Source organism: Leptosomus discolor, chromosome 19 (assembly GCF_034619465.1).
Source record: "Leptosomus discolor isolate bLepDis1 chromosome 19, bLepDis1.hap2, whole genome shotgun sequence".
Classification (NCBI taxonomy): Eukaryota; Metazoa; Chordata; class Aves; order Leptosomiformes; family Leptosomidae; genus Leptosomus; species Leptosomus discolor.
In genome coordinates, this window is record NC_141409.1 from 10,190,441 (window position 1) to 10,213,735 (window position 23,295).

Below are 23,295 nucleotides of genomic sequence, written 5' to 3' on the forward strand. Positions count from 1 at the left end.
GTTTATCCGAGCTGTCGTGGTATGGAATCGGTTACAATTGTTTTAACTAAAACGCTAGTTGGTTTTGATAATGCAAGTCTCAGACCACAGGAGAAACACAGAGGAGACCTAACCCCATTAAAAATAAAACCCTAAGCTCTTAATTAGGTGTATATTACATCTCCCCATAGTAAATTCTGCAAATTCTGCCATGGGCAAGATTTTTTTTTTTTTTTAAGGGCAGAATTTAAAAATCATACAGCAAATAAAATAACTCCATTGTTAATGGAAAAGAAAAATCATTGATTTCCGTAAGAATTGGAATACCCCAGTTCATCCGCTTTCAACTACTATGGGAAACTTTCTGCAAAGACTTGAGAACCTCCTGCCACGGGGCCGAGCACCCTGGTGATTGCACAACGAGACGCCCAGCAGCTTACCAGAGGAACTCGGTGCCACACAGCAGCACAGCATCGCTCTCTCAGCCCTTAGCGAGAAAAAAAAGGGGGAATTCTTTTCGCAGCCAACTGTGGAGAGTGTGTTACGGCCGCTATACGGGTAAGACACACAGAGAGAGGCACGTCAGCTGTAGGAGACGCACATCTGAACACCCCGAAACGCTGATCTTTGAAAGCCAGATCTGAAAACTACGCGTGAGACAGTCTGAGACAGACGAGTAAGCGTCTGCCTAATAAAACCTCGGCCGATGGGCAGTAAGCGACTGGCAGCTGAGCGGGGAGGCGATCAGAAGTGCAAACCATGGAGTGCGAGCGACAGGCTGGCCCTGCCTTCCCCAGCCTTCCCACAAAGGGATGTCCCCCAGACCCCACCCGACCTCCTGTCCCAGCTCCCGGAGGCTGCGGGTGCAAAGGAAATCGTGGGCTGGGGCTCAGGAGTCCCCCAGGGCCGCTCACCCACGTGAAAAACAAGGCCGGGGCGATCGGCACCACGGGGCCTCTGGCAAACCACTAGTAGAGACGGCAGCAGGGTGAATTTTCGGGCTACCCCATAGCAGAGAGGCAGCCTTAGGGGCTGGTGCTGGGAGAGGGAAAGGCATAACTTTCTGTTAAACTCTGTATATTTTTTTTCTTTACAATAAAAAGTTAAGAATTTACAATAAATTTCTGCCCCTCGGGTTACAAATTTTATATAATTATAGAACTGGTGTTTTCCTAAAATTGCATTATAAAAGAAAAAAAACCCACTAATCTACAAAAAAAAAAAAAAAAAAAAGAGGAGGAAAATGACCTCTGGAAATATTACAGAAAATAACAACGTGCTGCATCAAGAAACTGTATCTACCTGTATGTCCCCAAAATCTGTACATAACAGGAAAAAAGGGGGCTGGGGTAAAAAGAGAAAGAAGAGAGAAAACAAATCAAAAAATGAACACACCAAACATGACAGAGCACCAGACACACGACGACTGGACTGTAGCACCTGTAGGTATAAAGTCCAATGTATTTAAAGTCCCAGATTTTTATTTGCTTTGTTGTTGTTGTGGTTCGAACCAGATTAAAAAACCCCAAATTATAAGTCTGCATTTCTGCTGGTCTGCATAATGCAGTTTTGCTTTTGTTATTTTTTTATTAAGTTTTAAATGACCAATGGTGTTTAATAAATAAAACACTTGTATATACATGGAATTCGGGACAGTGAAAACAGAGTGTATTGCAGCAGTGCAGGTCAAAACATTAGGCTGGACTCAAAAAACTGCAAGCCTTAAAAACCTGTCTCTTTCCTTTTTTTTTTCTCCCTCCCCTCTTTTTATTGAGGTAAGCATTTCAGTGCCTGGAAACCTGCACCCTGCATGACACAGAAGTAGCATTCCCTTTCTAGGAGCTCACTACTGAAATAACAAGGAGAGAGGAAAAAAATTCCACCCAAACACACACAACATCCCTCTCCAATTCCCCTGCCAGCTCAGCCTCAGCTGGAGCTCAAGTGCTCCTTTATTTCAAGCTCAGACTGAGGTGCTTGTCATGGAGAAAATACTTAAGCACGTGTCTAGTAATGAGCACATGACTTGCCCTGGTCGCTGCAGGGATCACTCTGAGGTCCAGCTGAGAACTTTCAGCCAAAACCCATTTTCAATTAAATGAAAACCTTCATCGAGAGTGTCCATTGCCTGGAAGTTATCTATCTGATGTTAAAAATAACATTCCCAAGAAATTTGAGTGTCCCTTGCTCCCTTCGTCCCAACAGACCCCCAAGAAAAATTAAAAACTTGAGTGGAAAAAACCCAAATGCAACCTGCATTTAAATTGTATTGCTCATGTGCTTAAAGTTAAATTCATGCTTAAATACCTTCCTGACCAGGTGCCTATGCCTCTACCAAGATTGAAAAAAAGCATGTTAGCAATCCACAGTACATGAGAATTTTTTTGTTTGTTTTTGTTTTTATGTAAAAAGATGATAGCATCTGACATTTTCATCACACTGTAGACTTCGAGATTAAGAATACTAGTGCTAATAACAAATACACCAACTAGTTCAAAAGCTAACATCTTTCAGATACAGTACCATTTTACAGAGATTTCTTTTAAAAAAGATGTTTTTTTTTACCTTGTGTGAGCCAGGTAGGCTTATTAAAAGAGAACATTCTGGGGAGACAGAAGGGGCAGGAAGGAAATGTACTACAAACCTTGCAGAACTTTCTATTTATCTCCTGCTAAGAGTTCAAAGTTCTTCCATTTTCAACCAATCTTCTTCAGTTAAAATGTATTTTAGAGACTTTATGCAAAGGGAACTATTTGTCATAAAGTCTAGTCACACACACACGCACACGCAAAGATCTTTGACCTATTAAAAGAGCGCCCCCCAAAAAAATGGAAGATACCTTTTATAACACTGAATTAAAAAACAAAATAAAAAAGTCAGAGAAAGAGAGAGGGGGGGGAAAAAAAACCTGACCACCGTGGAACAAGAGCAGTATATTAAGGAGAGAAAGGAACACTGCAGAGCATCGGTGAGGGTGATGTCCATTTTGGGTTTGTGTGTAAGTGTCCGTAACTCATTCCGAATCGCTGCTGTCCGAGCTGGAGCCGCTGGAGCTGCTGCTCCCGGACTCGGAGGAGCTGCTGCTGCTGAGCCGGGATGGGCCTCCGGAGGGAGCCGAGCCGGATTTCTCTGCGGGGAAGAAGGCAGCGATGGGGTTACTCGCAAGGAACCGAAACAGAGGTTGGCCCACAGCCTTCATCCCTCACGGCTGCGTTCACCACTGCATTTCGCCCGGGCAGCTCATTCGCTCGCAGCCTTTGCTGGCTGCAACAAGGTCTGTCAGAGGACAGCGAGGGTTCCCAGGCTGCAGGTGACCATGAAAGTTTGGGATCCGCACAGGAGCTCTACGAGAGGGCAATGTCCTCCACGGCCCGACGGGGCAGAGCACCGGGGGAGCCGCGTCCGCAGCCTCACCTGCTCCAGCGCAACCTCTGATGCAAGAAAACCCTGACTCGTGCGAAACCAGAAGCAGCTTCGATTGCACTGGAAGAACCGCCTTGTTTTTGTACCATCTTTCACGCTACTGCACTATGTGGGGGCTCGGGCTTTTTTTAATCCCACAATGGAGAAAACCCATCTGTTTGAGGCTCCGCTGTACCGGTCTGTACGCACAGCCCTGCACGGGCTAACACAGAGAAGACCTTCCTCCCTCTGAAGGAGGACTTGCCTCCATGACACCTCACATTTACCACCCAGGAGAGCTTCCACCTGGGCAGGGACCAAAGCAGCCCCCACACAGTAGCTCAGTGCCCAGCAGCACCTCACTGTGCCCCGACACCAGTGACCAACCGGGGTAACTGTCAGAGATAAACCAAGGGCTACAAGGCGGCAGTAGTTCTGCCTCGGTGAGGAGGTGTAGCCACACACACAGCTTCTCGGGCATTGTTAGCACGGTAAAACCAAAGCCATTACCTTTCTTTGCAGGTTTCTTGTTGTTGTTTAGCTGCCCACTGACGTCCTGTAACCGTTTTTCTAGTTCTTTCTTCTTTTCCTGAGCTAACTCTTCTTTTGACTTTGCTGCTTGTTTTTTTCCACTTGCAGCTGTGGAGGAGGAATGCACAATTTCTGAAACTGCATGGTTGCAGGCGAAAAAGACTGGACAGGACTATTTTACAGGGCACATAACTCTGCAAGCACTTTGCAATGACGCTGCTAAGATCAAGTGACCTTACAGCAACTAATTCCAGGCAGAGGACAACATTTGAAGTTGTCTAGATCATTCAGTCACCATCATCCTGTAACATGCACTTTTTAAGAGAGCTCTTCTGAGAAGTATTTTAGAAGATAGAAATATCCATGTAATAACCTTGTAGTTAGAGGTTACTTACCAGGCAGTTACATGGTCAATAGTTACACATTTTTTAATTACAGAATTATTACATGGGTTTTCTGCCCTGTAAAATAAAGTGTCCCATTAAAGGCTGTCAGAAGTAAGCATCTGCCATTAAAACTTAAGATACCTCATGCAAGAACCTACCATGTTTTATGTTGTTTGAAGTAGAAAAGAAAACAAAAAGGGCAAATTAAAAACCAACTGAGGCAAAGGCTTGCAGGCAACAGGGATGTAGCTGCATCAGTTAGGATGGAAACGGTGACAAGTACCAGCAATACTCATACTTCTGAGGAGAAGAAATATCCCTCCCACGAAGCAGTAACTGAACACAGGTGTTGGCCAGTATCAGAAGCACAAGACAGGGGCCAGATATTTTGCCGGATCCAGCAAGGAAATACCTACATTTCTGTGTGCTGTTTTAAAGCAATGATTTAAAAAAAAAAAAAAAAAAAAGGGAAATCTGGAAAGCAGAGGCCTAAGAGGGTGCTCCCCTGAACACGGAGCATTGCACTAGACAGCAGACAGCACGAGAGTCCAGCGGGGGTCAGGCATGCCAGCCTGCCAGCCCAGGGCAGACCAGTCTCAGAGGAGCGGACATCTGAGGCTATCTGTGTTACTCTGTGCTTTGGCTCCAAAACAAAAGGAAGCTTCTTGTTCCTAACCACTCTGGAAAATCTTTTCCCGAGCTATTCCAATAGTAAAGGACTCAAGGGGAAAAAAAAACCCAAAACATTCAAAGCAGTGTATTAAAACCCAAAAAGAAGAGTCAAAGTCTAAGCTTTGCTTAGGCCTACCTGAAAATCCTGGGGTGAAGAAATGGAGGTGCTCTGCAAGAGTTACGAATAGCTGTTGTGTTACACTCTTAACAGGACAACTGCCTCTTAACGGACAAGCAGAGGAACAGAGCCAGGACCAGTTCAGGTAAGTGATCCTATTACTGTTCAGCTGGAGCTCAGCTCTCAAGGGGCCACAACAATTCACTCTCTGTGGATGAGGCCTAGAGAAAAGCCTGTCCCGTTCTGAACCATCCGCTCAGCAGCTCATGAACGTTAATCCTCTGATCTGAGAGGGACTGAGGGCAGTACGGTGATCAGGCCACCTAGCAGGAGCAGTTTTGGGGTGAATATACAACCCAGACACTTACACCCCAAATCCACAGGCTGCCCAGGTAACTTTGTGCAAGCTATTTATCCCCTTGGTGTTTTGGATCCCAACCATGCTTTTTGTTTCCTTCCTAATTAGATGCTGAACTATTCAGGATAAGCAACTGATCCTTCCAGATGTGTGCACGTAACACCTAACACAGTGAGACAGAAACCTTCATATTGGCTTCTAGATAAGCAATAAAGGTTATCACACAGGTCTTGTAGAGGAACACAATAGTCCTCCAGGTCTCCACAGCAGGACATCACGGGAAGAAAGAACAGGAAAATATAGAAAGCTTCTGTAGATTTTCACGGAGAAAAGAATCTCCTAAAAATCCCTGTCAGCACATACCCAACAGCTGGAAAAGAGAATCCCAACACACATGCCCTGACTCCAAAGCTGAGCCCAAGAGCTTGTGGGGGAATGCGTGCCCCAGGAGGTAACTTACAAAATGGTTTCCTTTGTTTTTTCTGTAAACAAGATTTCACGTATCTCTCCAGTTCTCGTAAAGTTGTGGGCTTCAACGTTTCAAAATCTATTTCTATCTCGTCGGGATTGGAGTCTCTGAGGGAAGGTTCCCGTGACTGGATGATGTGCACCACTCTGCCCAGCTTCTCCCCAGGCAGGCGGTTGATGTCCAAGCTGAGCTGTCGTTTCTCATCATAGGTCATGGGCAGACCTTCCTCCTCCTCGTCTGAATCATAGGTTGCAGATGCCTGTTTGCCTCCTTTCTTGGGCTGCCTGGGGGAGTTGGCAAGCATGGAAACATTCATGGGTATATAGAAGCAATGCACTCTGCTTTTCTACCCCCCCTCGTAACGTCCCAATGCTCTTGGCTTTGAACGTCTAGCCAGACGGCTTGAACAGCACCACAACTTCTGAAAAAGTTCAGAAATCTGAGATCAGCTGTTCTACTCCTATTATATTTTAGCCCTATGAGGCAGGACAACAAGCCCATGTAGCAGCAGGGGGGCAGCACCGAAATGGCACGTTCTTGCTGGCTGTGCAAAAGACAAAAAGCAAAACCTTATCTGAGAGTGATCGGCAGGGATTCTGAGCGGGTTGGACAGTGGAAAGAGGATGGTTCCCCTGCCAGCTCTAACTTAAAGACTCTCTGGAGTTGTCTGGGAATGGGGACGCTATTCAACGGCTCTGACAACTGAGCTTCATCAGGAATTCAACAGGGACAGGAGGGACAGGAGAACTGGGCTGGAAGCTCTCGGCATTCCCCTTAAGGCAACCTGCAGCAGGCAGGCTCTCACCTGTTAGCTGTGGTTGTGCTGTTTGCTTTCTTAGCTGGGGCTTTCTTCTGTTGGGTTTGTTTTGGTGGTTGAGCCACCTTGGGTTTCTTCTCCTCCTCAGCTTTTACTTTGTGCTTTTCTTTTTCCTTCTCTTTGTCTTTCTTTTTCTTTTCTTTCTCCTTCTTCTCTTTTTTTTTCTTTGGTTTGTTCACTGGCGCTTGTGACAATGCAGCTAGCTGCTCATGGACGGCCTTTAGCTGGGGGAGGACAGTGAAAAAATTAATCAGACTTCAAGGCGAGAGAACGGATGCCTCCACATTCCCTTCCTCTACATCCCAACACGTAAGAATATCCCAAAGTCAGCGATCAAGCAGTGACTGAACTCAGAAGACTTTGCTTGATTTGAAATTCTTTCAAAAATGCAGTGTAAGAACGCAGAAGCTGACTCAAATGAAAATGTCATTCTTGTTATACAGGGGCAAATAAAAATTAAGCTTCATAGCTCCGTCTAGAGCGCTGACAGCTTGGCCTCTGTAATCCGGGGTTCACTTCTTTGCTCTCCTTCCAGCTTGCTTTGAGACACTGGATAAGCTGTTTTATCAATGCTTTGCTGTGTTATGGAAGCACACATGAGCACCACAGCAGCTGGCGTTGTACACCCGCTCACTAAGAAAGGCCATGGCTCAAGGGTTTGCTACCACAACAGTTAAAACAGGTCCCTTCTACAGGCTGGGTACAGGGGGACAATATCCCACAGGAAGCCTGTGACAGATTTCGTTACGCCTGAGCTCTCCTACAACATGGGGGTCTCTGTTCTTCCCAGACCCCTAGTACTGTGTGCACCTTCACTCATTCTCTGGGATCCCAGAAGGAAGCACAGAGCACCAGCACCGAGAACCGCTACCTCAAAGAAAACCAACATTACATCAAACAAGCGCTGATTTCACAGCTAAGCATTCTTCCCATTGGGGTGGCAGGAGGGGAGATTGCCGTACTGCATCCGGCCTCGATGGGATTTTTAAGAACAAAATTAAGCCCTTCCTCCTGCTCTGCCCTTTCTACTCCACAGACACACAGCCTGGCCATTGCAATACCTGCTCCTGGAGCTCCGCCAGCCGAGTCGCTCGCTCTTCTTCCGAGTCCGAGCTGTCCGAGTCGGAAGAGCTCTCCTCACTGCTGTGACTGCTCTCTGTGCTTTTGCTCACCACTGGTGCTGTTGGTGGAGGCGGAGGTGGGGCCTCCGCAGGCTCATCAGGCATTTTTGCGAACCTCATCTCAAAGACATCCTATAAAAAGGGGGAAAAAAGTGGTGACAAAAGGAGCCTCGGCCACAAAGAGCTCACTCTGGCCTTTTAAAGACACCAGACACCCCACCATGGGTGCGGGTCTTACTGCACTACGCGAGCTGCTGTACAAGTAAATAATAATGTACTGATGGGCACACATAGTCTGTAGGCCCAAGAAAATTCTCCCATTACTTTATACAGCAACAATTACAACATTTTAGGAGCAGAATGTGGCCTTGGGCCATGCCACGTGAAGAGCACAACAGTTCTGCAGCAGAGAACATGGCTCTTTCCAAGGGCCGGAGGAATCACCAACTCGCCCTTGGTGCCACGAGCAGATCCACACTTGGATCTCTGAATCAACAACCTCGTAGCTGAACTAAACATACTCTGGAAGACGCATGTGCCAACACCTTTACCTGGAGCTTCCTGGCCATCGCTACCACTTCGTGGTCTGGAGGATTGTACTTGTAACAATTAGAGAACATTAACCGAATATCTGCTGCAAAACCTTGCGCATCCTGGTATTCCCGACTGTCCATTTTTTTCTGCAAACAAACAAGCCAAAGGGAAAAGGGAGAAAAAGCCATAAGCAAAAGGCATTGGTAGCAACTGCATGGAGGACACATGCATCTTGGAGACAGCTCAGGACAGCCTCAAAAATCGCATTTGTCTAAGAGACAAGTAGTTTGATCTGGCTTATTGGTTCCTAAATAACATTCAGAGTTTCTGCCTTTTAAAACAAGCAAGCAAACAAAAGACCACGCAATCAAAGAAGTTGATATTGCTCTGTAACAGTTTAAACACTTTAAGATTCCAACTTTGGGTTGTTTTCTTTTTCTAAGTAGTACTATATAAATCTGTCAGGGTCCCCATTCTATTAGAAAATAAGAGTAATTTAGAAAAAGGGATTGCTGGATCAGAAACTAATGTAAACCAGGATCATGTACGGGAAGGGCAGGAGTCCACAAAGCTGCAATTACAGGAGTACCTTAAGCGTGCATTTCTATGTGCTGCTGGGGTATATTTGCCCTGTAAATCTGAAAGGACAGAAAAGATCATGACCATCTAACTCTGACTTCCTGCTAACATGGGGCATGCATTTTGCTCGGCAATTCCTACAGCGAGACAAGCATTTACAGTGAAACTACGACACCTACTCTTGATCTAAAAGTCCAACCGATAACGAATTCACCCTTTATGAACCTATTCATAATGTCATTTCCTAGCGCAGCGAGGATAAGTACCTGGAGCTAAATATCTGCAGCTTGTTCCTTTCTCTTATTTTTCAGCTCTCATTTTCGTCCATTTCTCTTGCTGTTTGGGACTGGATGACTTTGATTTAAACAACAGTTTATCACATTTCTAGAACTGAATGGATTTTATGCATATATTACTACTATGTATAAAACCTCAGCTCCAATTACTCCTACTGAAAGGAAAAAGGAGCTAACACTAGATTTCGTTTGCATTTATGGGTTTAAAGAAACTTTTTGCCAAGTGCCCACGGGCCTGCCTTTTGTATGTCTGGTGCACCTGTAGCCCCCAGGGAAGGGAAGGGGTTGACTGGCAGGCAGGCTGCAAACGTGACTGGGGAAGACACATCCCCCATGGGAGCAGAAAGCAGGGCTGCTTAGGGCCTGTGACCCATGCTGGAAGCCTGAACACAAGCAAAATCCCCGTTTCTTCAATGGAAGCGACAGATACTTCACAGCTACCCGGCAGACCTTGTAACTATCTTGAACCATGGCAACGACTCCTAAAAACTGGTTTTGTTCTGAATAGGGCAGAATTTCACCTCCAGGGACGAAGCTTCGGAAGGACCTGCACCCTGTCACACACCCTCTGTGGGCGGTGACATTCCTGCAGCCTTACTCCCTGCTGTCTGCAGCCAGACATCTGTCAAAATTTTGTCAGGAGACCTCACTCTCTTGCTGATTAAACGAGGAGAGAGCCGCTGAGCCACAGCACAAAGACAGAAAGGGAAACAGGGTTGTGCCTCTGCTGTCTGAAGGAGAGCTGGTCTTGTTTGAAAAGCATCTCAGGCCGATTCCAAAGCAAAACGTATGTTCAAACGAAAGGGCCCATTTATTTTAAAATACGTCTTACTATATGAAAGGCCTTTTTGATGCACTTATATTTGTTTGGCACACTCAATGGCTGATTACTGCCTATGAAATACATTCCAGCGTCTGAGGCTTCACTTTTATCCAAACCCAACAGTTTTCTAGCCCAATGGTTTTAATCTGTGGATTTTTTTTTTTTCCTTGTAAAGAATAATTAACTTAACAAAAGAAAAAAAAAAAAAAAAGGACTTTAAATTGGTGGGCTGGAATATCTTCAGTTACAAATTCACTTTGAGATATCCAGCTGCTTAAAAAGTTATTACATTTACAATTGCAAATCAGGAGTCATAGAGAAGCAGGACTGGCAGAGGTGCCGGGAGGCCAGCTAGTCCATTCTCCGCGCCACGCAATATCTACCACAGCAATTTCATTTTCCCTCAGCAATCAATTCCATTGTTTAATATTCTTTAATGCTCAGAAATGTGTTTCCCAACGTCTAATGTGTCTCTTGCTCTAAGGTAAGTCTTGTCCTGCCCACAGAGGATGCAGAGAAAACTTTTGATCCCTCCCTTCTTGAAGCAATCTCTTACATATTTGAAGATCTAACACGTCCCCTTTCCACTGTCTCTTCTCCAAGACTAAACTGAACAGCAATCTGTCCTCAACGCCTTGGGCACAGCATCCGGGCAGGTGCTGATGAGGGGCCGGGCCACACAGGCCCAGGGACTTTAGCATGGCTAAGGAGGACCCAGCCTGATTTTTGGGGGCCTAACTGCACCTTACAGAAACTACCTCAACAAGAGCAGCGGCTTTGTGAAGCTGTGTTTGTACTCTAAAGCAGATGCAACTAAAGAAATCTTTAAAAATTCCCCCCGAGAATGCCTCCTCACTTTCAAGACCCTGAACTCAGCAGTTCTGAAATCACAGCAATTCGTTGCAAGAAAACTAACCGGTGAGCGCAGTTAGCCCCTGGGGGTAGTGCTTTACTCCAAAAGTAAACCCCCTGTATAAATCCCCCTGCATAGCAAGGCCTGTTGCTTGAGCAAAGCAAACGCAGAGACATCCACATTGCTGCTGCTGTGACCCAGCAGCCAGAGGATGGAGCAAGAGGAGCTCCAGGTTCCCCCCAGCTCCATGGTGGGCACAGCACCCTGCCTGCCCACGCCAGAGCTCCCCAGCATCAGAGAGGGCGACACGAGCGTGCTGACGGGGCGGCAGAAGCACGGTGCTGCTACAGCTTCATGGCAAGCATTGCACCTCCTACAGGGACTCAGGGCTGCTGCCTCTTCGTGTTTAAAGGGTAACCCATGCCTCTGCCTCCTTCTCTCCTCTTGCTTTCATCCTTTCCTCTCTCTGCTCCAAGCAATTCTGCTCTTTCCTGCTCTGTGACGACTACCAAAGAACCGAGGTGGAGATGAGCTCACTGATCCTGTTCCTTTGGCTCCCCCCACTCTCAGTCCTAGCTCCAGCACGGCATTCCAGCAGACCCCTCTGCTCCTTGCTGCAATAAACTCAGCTACAGCCCCTCCACCTCTCACCTGCTGCTGGCACAGTCACAACAGCCAACCTGCCTCCACCACACAGAGAAAACAATCTCCAAATCCTTCTGAAGCACACTGTTGGGTGCACAGCCTGAAGAAAAAAAACCCACACTCCTGGACACGAAGGATATTCTCTGAAGAAAATCAAACCTCATATAACCAGAGAACCAAAGTGACAAGCAACCAGGTATTGGGGAATCTATTATAGCTGCAGCAATGCTTATGTTTTACTTTCTCACATAATTCCTTCAAGATTACTCTGAAGGCCATTAGTTGCGCTGCTTTACCACAGCCATTGTCACTTGTGCAGAACTAAATCTAAAACCCTTCAGAGCCACAGAGAAAACCCCGACACTGGAGAATTACACTGCCTGCAAAGGGCAGGTTTCTGTTCCATGCACTTAATGCATTATAGACTGCATCTCAGAGAAGTCACACTACGATCTACAGGCCAAGAGCAATGATAATAAAACACTCCATAAAAAAAAACCAATACCAGACAGCACTTCAAACGAGTTTATTAAGAAAAATACCACCACGTGGTAAGACAAATCCAGAGTCTTTACATACAAAAGACTCCACTGGGTCTGCCATTAATTTGTCTCCAATTTTCTGCCCTACACTAGTAAGGTACAGAGGGAGAGCATCACCTCCACTTGCAAAAAAAAAGTGCAGAGGTGTTTAAAAGAATTAAGTTAGGACTATAAAGAGATTTAAGTGTGAAGAAGTCACCAATCCAAGAAATTGCAGCTTTGCACCTAGATTTTGCAGAATACAGCACAGAATCTCTTGCAATAAGACGCCATCTAACCACACATGGAAATGCCAGCTTTGAGAGAGTCAGGATTTTACTCTCTCCATCTCTAATCTTACTGCATTCGCCCGGGGCTTGATTACCAGGCTGCAGGTATCTCTGGAGACCCGCAGCATCCCTAGGAACTCAAGAGAACGTCACTGAGCTGAGATTAGGTCTGAAAGGACTATGTTTACCAGCAGTCCCACTACAGTCAGTACAGCAACTGAGTGAGTTCATCTAGGACGTGATCAGCTCAAGACCATCAGAGAAAAGGCTGTCAATAGCGCTTCATCGCTCTCACGCGACAACAAAGAGAACAGTCGCACTGCACAAGAGATGCTTCTTCCCATCTCAATCATTTCTGTGTGAACCAGACACACTCTAAAATTCCTTTAAAGCTACTGGCCAGTTTATAGACTCTTAGGACAGATTTTGACGTGTGCCTATGAGAAGCATGGGCAAATGTAACTGTATGCCCACCAAAGAGAACATCGCACATGAAGGGTCCTGATGTCAGCTAAGTACTGCACCTCTGATCTGACTTACAGAACACTGAAAACCCCGTTTGCAACCTATTCCTGCTCCCACTCCCAGCCCACGCAATAGCATCAGAGGAGCAAGGTCAGACCCACTCAGCTGAGAAGGTGGTGAGCCCTGAAAGGGAACAGAGCAGCGTGTAAGTGACCCTGCTTTGAGCAGGAGGCAGGCCTCCTGACCAACCTAAACTATCCATGAGTCTATGATCCAAGCCGTGTTGGATGGACTTCCAAGCTGGTGGAGAAGAGCAACAACAATGCAAAGTGAAGTGAGCAGACCTTGACAGCAAGTCAAACAATTAAAACCGAGTACAAGGATTAAGTAAGCCTTCAGTACTGGGCTTCCAAAATCAGCAGGATGGAGAATGCACCACAGCACCAAAACTGAGGGAAGCTTCTTCCTTCCTCATCCATGCTGAAGAACAAGACAAAATGGAACTTACCCAAGAGAACCCTGGGACCTTCCTCTATCAGCAGAGCATTAGAGCCAGGCACCAGCGCTCCAGCTTCGCAGACTACCACGTTCAACCTCGCCCTTTCTCTGGCTTTTACCACTGTTTCAAGCTCCCACTTCTTGCCTGCAGCTCAACTCACCCTTCGTCTTGCCCTCCTCTCCTGCCAGGAAGCTGCTGCTAACACAGCTCGGCTTAACTGCAAGCCAAAAATACTGCGTGTTGCACTGGCTTTTGTAAACAAAGTGAGGGCACTGCAAGCTCAGGAGGAGAATGGTCTCCAAGCCTAGGTCCACCAGAGCTTGCTTACAATGCTAGCTCAGAGACGGTTTCTTCTGTACAAACCCAATCAATAATAATAATTAGTACTTAGAGCCTTCCAGATATCTGTCCTCACAACAGCCCTGTGAGGTAGGGTCAGTGTTATTCTCTCCATTTTATGACTGGGAAAACTACAGCACAGAGCTATTCAGAAACTCGTCCAGGACTACAGCATCATATGCAGCAATTAAAACTCAGACACCAGTAACTCTGGTCTAATCTTCCATGTGCAGACCATGACAACTATTCTCTCACCGCTAAATAACGAAACTAAAATACTCATGAAAGTATTGCAGCTATAGTAAGAACCCCTGCAGCATCACGGCTGAATGGCATGGCACATCGGACCATGACACACTGCTTCCCGGATTTGCCAAGGAACATGAAAGGAACCACGAATGCAACTGCCCTTTTTTCACCTGGGTATTCAGACAATCCCAGGCATTGGCTCAGCTAGCAGCAAAACACTTCTGGCACGCTAGTGAAAGCCAGCAGAAATACCTTAACTTCCTGCACACTGAAGAAAGTCTCACCTCCACCAACACTGATTCCAACGGCTGGCTTACAAGCAGAAGGTGGGACCTAGAAAAACACGGCTTTGCTCCATGGATATTTAGAAGGGATTCAGAAAACCTCCCAGTCTACTGGGAAACACACCTTGAATATTGGACCATGCTAAGCTAAGCTCTCGAAGAGCCGAGCACGAACCACACAAGCACCACATTACTTCCTCCCCTCCCCGAGCACCAGGTGATCATGATGTTCCAGTTGGAATTGCTCAGCATAAGCCTATCTGGATCACACATCATGCCAACAAGTAGGCAGGCAGCAGTTTCTGGAAATGGGAGACTATCAATCAAATCCTATGAAATACAGCACCTCTTCTTCTCAGAGCGCAACACAATCCCAAGGACACAAGTTTAAACAGCTGGACTATCCACAAGGACGAGAGGATGCCATCGTACAGTCTGCTTTGCAGGCAGAAAAAAAAATAATAAAGATGTCCCAGGTTACAGGGAAAAAAAGGAGAGGGGAAGGAAACAAAATATAAAAATATCCAGATGATATCCAAACAGGTTCAGTTTTCCACCCTTGTCCCTTCCCCCTCCCCCAGAAGGAGCCAGTCCTCTGGAACCAGAGGGCTGTGACACCCTGCAAAAGAGGTGGTAAATGTGGACGTACTTTAACAGTACTGAGATCCATGGGGTGTTTGATAATATCATGATAGTCATGTAATTCCAAGGCCTCTGCATCAACAGGCTTGTAAAAGGGCCATGCATAGGCTGCATGCTTCTTCGAGAGCATCTCCTTGAGAATGCTGTCACAGTACTTGAGGTGCTCGGAGAGTTTGCCCTTCTTCCCTGCGTGCTGGGGGACCTCTCCATCTTCAAGGTCTTTCTTTGGTGGTTTGATGGGCCGGCCACCGCTCTCCCGTCGAGCGATGATTTTGGCCTGCTTGGGGTCCGAGAGGGGCGTGGGCGACTCGCTCCGGCTGGCAGTGATCGCAGAGGTGGTGGGGGTGGTCGTGTCTGCTTTCCGCTTCACTCCCTTTTTCTGAAACAGCAGATGGACAGACTTCATGAGTACGTGCCCAGCTCTCGTGCTACACTAGCAGAAACCTAGCACAGTTCATCCTTATTTTTGAGATCTGCCTGCCCTCCGACAGAAAATACAATTACTTCACTGGGAGAAATGGGACCTGTGACTAGAGGCTTCGACACACAGTTCGGTGACTACAACACGATGTATTACTGCACGTCATCTGAGCCACAGTAACCAGCCATTTGCACGTCTCCAACCCAACCCCAAACATGACACAAAACGTGTTAAGCTCTATGCATTTCACTGAGATTTAAACTAAGGACTCTTACCTCGTGTTTGCCAAGGGAAAGGAGTGCGCCCAGTCGATTACTGCAGCTCAGCTGATGCATCGTGACTTAGTAAGTGTCAGTAACTTAACCACATTTCTGAGTCCCCAGTGGCAGGATCAGGCTCTAAGTTCTGAACCAAAGCATATTAATCACCAAAGACCCATGAGCCCTCGCTCCCTTGTATTTAGTGGGTGTGCTAAAGTAGATTGCTTATTATGGACAAGAGCAAGAATTTAATGATTTTGCCTTAAGCAAACAAAACCTCTCTCATACAAATTCAAGCTGTGACTGTCCTGTCAGCTCTCTCTTGTGCTCCGATGAAGGATCTGTTTCTCTTGAGAGAGAGAGAAGGGGGGGTGGGGGGAAGTTCCTTAGGGAAATCTAAGGGAAATCTTCAGTAAATCCCAAGCAGAAGTATTTTTGCAGCATATATCTGACAAACTCACTTCTGGGTTCATCCTTGAGTTTTAAAATTAAATTGACTCTCAGAAACCAGTTATTTGGATAGAAACTCAAGTGTGAGACAGGCTTCTGAGGAGGACAGCTTAGCTGCAGGAAGATCTGACTTAAATTTTCTCTGGTAATTCCCAAACTACAGCGTTAAATAAGCAAAACAATTCTGTGGCTCTGCTGGTCCATGCAACCTCACATTAGAGAACACCAAATACTGTTGCAGTTAATTCCCCAGTTTAGAAAAAAACAACCAGTTTTCTCTGAGCTATGCTTTCATCATTTTTAAAGCATTACACAGCTTGCTAGGAAAATTCCAATTATTTAGAGCAACGTTTTCATTTACCCATAAATTAACATAGGAAATAGCAAAACAGCAATGACAACTCCCACAAGATTACTCAGTAAGGAAGACAGAACTAATGCACCCAAAACCTGCAGGCAACATCAGTCTCCTCCAACTGGAGGGACAGGCTTGTCTTGAACTGGTTTATGGCAGAGAGGAACATTCCTAGTGCCGGAGTCTGCAAACCTTAAAGGAATAGTCCCAGTAAAATCAGGGGCTCGGTGAGAGGGAAGAGATGCTTTGGCCTGTATGGTGCGAAATGGGGGGAAGTCTCCAACAGCATCTTGGTTCATGGAGCATCAGGCTAAGGCTATGGTCAGATGAAAGCTTGTAACTGAGCTGGAGCAATTACAGCTGACATCACCTCAGCTGGGGTGCAGTAAAACTGGCAAAACTCCTCTCAACCCTCTGAAACTCGACAGCAAGCACTTGTCTGAGCACACCCCAAAGGGACAACGATGGCCAGAGAGGCAAGGAGTCAAATGTGAAGAAGGAACGCGTGTAACCAGCAGTGAGGGGATGAAAACAAAGCACTGCTCAGCAACATTGCCTTCTGAAGAGGAAGGGGTCGAGTTCTCCATTTACCTTGACTACTGGTGGCGTAGGAGGCACCACAGGCATTATCGGAGCAGCAGGCGGAGGGGGAGCAGCGGCGGGAGGGGCAGTGACAGGCGGGACATTAGCGGTGATGGTTGGCACAGGGGTGGCAGCAATGACGGGCGTCTGAGACACGGCTGGAGGGACGCTCTGGAACGGGGCCGGCGGGGAGACGGAAGACACGGCCACTGCTTGCTGCGCTCCTTTCAAACGACAAAGGGAAAAGGCGCTGACTGCAACGTACCGATGGTTACAAGTGCCGACGAGACACTGGGAACAACGTGACGCTGGCGCCACTGGACGGTACAATCCCAGGCTTAGCAAAAGGCTCCCGGTCCAGGGCCACAGGAAGGGCACAAAGGACACAGCGTGATTTGCTTGGTGCTGTTACCCAGGGGTCAACAAAAAATGAGAAATCACTGACCTAAGTGCTTGTACCACGAGTCCCAGGCCAGCCACATGCAAGCAAGATACTTCACGCTTTGCACATGGGCTGCTCTGGGGTGTCTTCACTCCTCTCGTGCTCTGAGCTACCCTGCACTCAGCAAAAGAGCAGGAGCTCAAGGAGAGGGAACGGAGGGATACGGCTCTGTTGGGCAGCTGCTGTCCTGCACAGACCTCAATCTGGGAGTGGTTTTTCCTACGCATGACAAACGGTAACAATCACTCCCCTATTGCCAGCTGTACACCCAAGAGTCCAAAACACTTCAGATTTGCCACAAAGTCAGTCTCCTGATAGCCAGGCAAACGCCTCATGCTAGACCTGCACTATTAAAGAACTGCCTACTAGTGTAAAGTAAGGGGACAAATCTAGTAACTAATAACCAAAGTAGCAATACTCTTCTACGTTTTTATAGCAGCTTTTATCAAAGGATGCTGAAAAGAGACATCATCACAAATTTCCCTGAGCTTGGATGAAGTTGCAGCTCCATTTGGCACCTGAGATGTGGGAAAACAAAGAGGAACAGTTGACTTTCCCAGAGCAACAATTAGACCTTGTTTACAGAACAAAATTTGCAACAGTTTAATTCAGCCCACACAAGCTCTTATATGAACTGTTTTACTGTGCTTACAGATGTTTTAGTCCTAAATCCATTTAAAAATCAACTCTAGGTAAGCTGAACTAAACTTAAGTTTCTACTGCTATGCGATGGTCTACATAGCCTTTTGCAACGGCTTAACCGATCCTTTCTGTTCATCAAACTTTATTCGATGATGTGGCACCTGCATGCGCAAAATAAAAATGTTATATGGGGTTTAAGGGATCAGTAAGGTTTGAGTCCAAGTCTCTGCTGTGTCAGACTTCTGCCAGGACACTCGGTGAGCCGTACAAACCCAGGTCTGTAAAGGCGTTCTTTGCCATGGTCTGTCACTTGCAGGGGACTGGCATGTCTAACTACCTTGCCTCTTCTTGCCTCGGTTTCTTCTTTGCATACAGAAAGCAACAGCATTGCCCTCCCTCACTGAAGCGCTGCATGGATGGGTAAGTCACAGATGGTAAGATGTTTGCATGACAAACGCAGAGCGGCCTTAGACGGACAAGCCCTGACACTGGCTGAACGTTATCTAGACATCTCGTACTTTCCTCTCCACTGCTTTAACTGTTAAGACTACAGGCTCCCTTCCTAGCCTCTTCACCACCTGCAAAGCCAGGCAGCTCGGGAGGTGGGTCAGGCCTCAGCAACAGGCTGGTAACATTTAATGTCACTGCATCAGGTGAGTACCTGCACTCTGCGTGCCCGCTGATGGCTTGCGACCTTTGCCTTTAGGAACTGGGGGTAATAATTCCACTTCCTCCTGAGGCATCTGGGCAACCTTCTGCAGAAATATCTTCTCCAGGGCTTGGGCCATGAGGACGATGTCATCTGTGGGCTGCAGAAAGAAGAACATAAAGCTATGCTGGATCACCCATATTAGAAGCAGAGAGGTTCAAGATCAGGCTTTGAAATCCCCAACGTCACTGCCCTTCAAATAAGCGACAGTATCTAAGCCCTGACAACAAACAGACTAGCTCTTCTTCCTCCTCGCATGCTACCCTCCTGCTCTTCTGTTCTGGTCTAGCATGCAATAATTACAGCCTCTAAGTACACTGCATCCAGAGAGTTATCAGGACTTCCAGTAGGAGCCTGCTAACTAGCATCCTGTGCAACAGCGTGGAAGCAGCAAACTGGAACAGATGAGCTGTCCTCCCCTGCTTGCCAGCAGGTCCAAGAGAAGAGTGTAAACACTTACTCTGTGCTCAAACTAATTAATTTGTTTATTTCAGCTTGTGCTCCAGTATGGGTCAATGATGAAAAACCACTATGTAAAAACATAATATAAAGAACAGAGGCTTTTAACAACCTAACAAAACAGCAAACGAGCCAAACCCAAAATAATAATAATAACCAATCTAAAGGTGTGCAAGTATGGACGAGACCTAGGCAGAGAACAGTTACCTTTCCTGAAGTGCTCTCTGCTGCTAAGAGATGCTATTTACTGCTAGACAGCCAGCGTAACACACAGCACTAATACTCCACAGAACACCTGCAAAGCACTGCATAACCTGTAGCGCGCCTTAAAGAATTCCGAACTGAAAATAAAAGGAGTAAAAACTTGCTATGTAACCCCAGAACAGAAATCTACCTATAATTAAAAGGCACATTTGCCATTTTAACTAGTCTGGGGGAAGAAAGACACAGCACAAAGACAGCTTTGTGCATTTTGAGTAATGTGGTTGCAATTAGTGGCATTTCAAATCCTTGCAAGGAAAGCCTGGAGCACAGCGGAGGTGGCCCTGTTCAAAACCTGCACTATGACAGTAGTAGGTGGGTCTTTTCTAGGCAGTGCCCCAGCTAAATGCTTGTCTGGGCTCTTTACCTTGTTATAAATGTAACAATTTGTAAACATGGTGTTGAAATCCTGCATACATTCACTGGCACTCCAGTAATAGTTATGTTCCAGGCGCTTCTTGATCGTCCCCATGTCCATGGGGTTTTTTATTATTTTGTGATAATCCTGTTGGGAGAAACAGGAAAGACGTTACATCTCCTGATACACGGAGCGTTGTTCACTTCTCCCTCTAGTCCTAGCTTTCTCCTGATTCCTCCTCCCAAAAAACACTCCCCCAAATTTTTGTGGAAATTGTAAATATCACCTTTGCTTTCATTTAATTTCTAATTTGTAGCCTTTTAGTCCATCATTATTATGAATTCGACTACAAAGCACAAGAACTCCTTCCCCAAACCACCAGTCTTTCCCAGCTCCCCCCAGTACCTGCTCAAACACACACAGAGAAACGGCTACTTGGACATTACCTGCTTTTCATAAGGACAGCTGGACTGGGAAGACACTAAGAGTAACACGTGGAGGAAAACATGCTTTCTGAGCAGCTCCCCCTGGAAGCTGTTTGCAGCCTTGACGCCTCTTACGAGGCTCTAGGTGCCGTTTTGGAAGGGCACCACACTCGATAGCCAGACGAACGCTGCGGTGTCGCGCTTCACGCCCACATGGGACCACAAATCTGGCAGCAGGGTCAGTACCAGCTTTGGCAGGGTGGTCGGTGTAACAGTGACCTGCCTGCGATTTGGGAAACAGCATTTCTGCCTCTCGTTTCAAAAGGGCTGCCTCTGGCGCTTACAGAAGTTTATCAGTGCCAGCACTGGATCAGACTGTGCTAAAAGTTTCAGTCTCTCTTTTACAGGCATTTCAGTCCTTAAAAGGCTTTCACATGTCAACCCAGTTTCTCTTTGGGCTGGTTTCTAGCATCTGTAGAGACTGCGATTAGCCTGGAGATGCTCTAGGCATGCAAGTTATACACTGTCATTTTCTCATTCTGGAGAAGAGCAGCAGCAAGCCCTCCTGCTGCACGTGCACCTGAAGCCACGTACAGCCACGGGCCACTCTCCGAGCCCAACCCTCAAGCACGATCTGAGGGACCGATATTGCCAGGCAAGGCACGCTAGGGCAGAAAAGGCAATCCTGCTGGCTGCTGGGCTTGTGCGGATTTAGGCCACACCTGAAAGACACTATTCTCCCAACTGACTCCTCCTTTAAATTTTCTGGTAACCTGCCCTAAAACCACCTCAAAATGCCTCACTGAGAAACTAAACCCACAAAAAGAAGACATAAAGAAGCACAGACCTAGAGAAATATTATACAGGTGTTAAGTGGTTTACTCTTTTGGCTAACACTTTAAATAGTACCCATCAACAACAGTTACAGAGTTCAAAAGACTCCTGATAACAGTCCATTGGGTTATAACCGGCAGTAATTGGAGCTCTCCCGACCTTATATCCCAGAACCACGCTCCCTCAAATCCTACATGCAACCCTCTTGCTCAAAGCAGCCAGAGTTAAGTCGCAAAGGGCTGCCCGGCTGAGCAAACAGCAGCGTGGCCGGCAGGGTGGTGGGGTCTGTATTTAAGTGAAGCAGGTGGGTAGGGGTATGCCTCCACTGCTGGGGGTCTACACTGACAGGACCCCTTTGAAGAAGTGAAGAATGCGTGGCTCTGTTTCCTGAAAGAAACAAGCTTAGTAAACTTCGGTCATTTATGAATAACCAGGCTATATCTTGTACTATCTGGTCTGACAGGGACAGGGTACGTATCATCAGGTACAGGATGCAGATGGGTAAATGCAACTGTTCTGCTGTTTCTACTTCCAGTACAGCATTTGAAAATATCTAGCTCCAAAGCATCCTTGGCAGTCAGCTTCTCCAGTCTTCCTCAACACTGAAGTCAGTGGAAATCCAGGAAAGCCTATCGAGAACACAAGTTACACGGAGCCCAATGCCAAATGCTCAGAAAAGCACGGGCTTCGAGACTCTCTCAAATTGGACAGAGGTGGGACAAGGGGTGAAGACACAAACAAGTAAACAGATGTCAGCTACAAAGAAAGCACTATGCTTCAGTTGCTCTAAGACAGCTTGCCTGTGTGCTCTTCTCTTCCGTCACTAAGTGAGAAGCAATTTTCTCCTTCGGGGACCTGCACCCCTCCAGCTCTGAAAGACATCATCTTCTAATTTGGTGAGTCTAAGAGCATTCAAGGAAATCCCCAAAAGCAACCTAACCATTCTGATCCAGTGATTAGAAAACCGACCTCACCAACACCAAGCTTTTTAAGAACAGAACACCAAGCAGAAGATGGTAAGATACATACCGGCAAATTCAATTTAATTGCATCAACAGGTTGGTAGAAAGGCCAAGCAAACTGATGCTTCCACAAGGTCTTTACCACAACATTTTGCATGTATTGCAATTGGTTGGTCTTCCGGCCAGGCTTATTAGGATTAGTGACCTCCGGAGGTGGCGGATTCACCGGGCCCTGAGGAGCCTGGATTGCTGATGTGACTGTCGACATTTTCCTGCTCTTGCTCTCACTCGCTGTCACAGCAGCAGCAACTGGGAGATTTTCTTTCTTCCTTTATGCTCCCTGAACGGGACTGACATCCCATTTCCAGGGTCCAACCATACAACCTAGATCAAATGAGAAGAGGAGGACAACGTGTAAATACAGATATTTACTTGAAGTAGGCATGTTAGGGCACTTCTGCTGTTGACAGTGTTTGAATTCAGGCTCTTTACCCCATCTGCTTCATTCCCTGCAACACACCATCTTGATGATGGGCACAGTTCAAGACCCAAGAGACAGTGGAACAGCAATTCTCAAATTCAAAGCCTGCAGAGAGCCAGTAAGCTTCGCAGGACTTGTTCTTGCTTTATCTAGCTCAGAGAGCATCTTTGTGTGAAGGAAACACAGGGGGTAGCACAAACATACGGTTAGGGAATACAGGGAGGATGTAATGCAGTCTCCCACGAACGCGCTGATCCAAGCTACTAAATCCATAGCTTGTAGCTCCACACAAACGTAACTGCATTGTCTCTAGACCCACGCTGGCTGGCACTGGGTCAGCTTACAAGTGCCTACGCTGGTGCAATCGTTAGTCTAAAATCCCATAATCAAGAGCAGATGACAGCTGTCAGAGGACCTCAATCCAGGGAAATGAATGAAGGGACAGAGGGAGGTGCTGTGAACAGCTGTCAATGAAAGGTGTCACCAGAAGCATCCTAACTGGAAGCCGTCTGCACTATGAATCTCATAAATGTCTTACTATGTCCCTTACTACACGTACATGACTGGGTCCTCAGTTTCGTATGGAAGTCTCAAGATACAGGCTCAATATAAATAATAATTAATATCATACTTGTATCCCATGATCTGGCTAAGAGACCACTGTCGTGCTCTCTCTTAAAGGCACATATGAAATACAGGAGAATCACAAATTGATCTATTTTTCCTCCAGCAAACTGCAGGGAAAAGAAAAAACAGTCTAGTATCACTGTTTCTTGTATACC

General features: G+C 46.5%; 1 protein-coding gene across 1 annotated transcript; it reads right to left on the reverse strand.

Moving 5' to 3' along the window:
- Nucleotides 1–1,475: 1,475 nt before the first annotated feature.
- BRD3 (bromodomain containing 3) lies at nt 1,476–22,355 on the reverse strand. The gene is made up of 11 exons (XM_009955351.2): nt 22,100–22,355; nt 19,821–19,958; nt 18,686–18,833; nt 16,950–17,164; nt 14,880–15,251; nt 8,405–8,533; nt 7,794–7,985; nt 6,721–6,956; nt 5,907–6,199; nt 3,892–4,020; nt 1,476–3,108 (listed from the first exon to the last, which is right to left on the reverse strand). Exons 1-11 carry the CDS (start codon nt 22,298–22,300, stop codon nt 2,993–2,995), a joined length of 2,169 nt encoding a protein of 722 aa, XP_009953653.2. The 5' UTR covers nt 22,301–22,355; the 3' UTR covers nt 1,476–2,992.
- Between the last annotated feature and the right edge of the window lie 940 nt (nt 22,356–23,295).

What these genes read in the sequence shown, in the direction of transcription:
- BRD3 (XM_009955351.2), bottom strand. Translation starts at nt 22,300, where the DNA reads ATGTCGACAGTCACATCAGCAATCCAGGCTCCTCAGGGCCCGGTGAAT. An exon ending in TGGATCTCAGTACTGTTAAA is followed by an intron (nt 8,534 to 14,879) that starts GTACGTCCACAT and finishes GTTTGTTTGCAG; the next exon opens with AAAAAAATGGACAGTCGGGA. An exon ending in AAAACAAAGGAAACCATTTT is followed by an intron (nt 4,021 to 5,906) that starts GTAAGTTACCTC and finishes CCTCCTCCACAG; the next exon opens with CTGCAAGTGGAAAAAAACAA.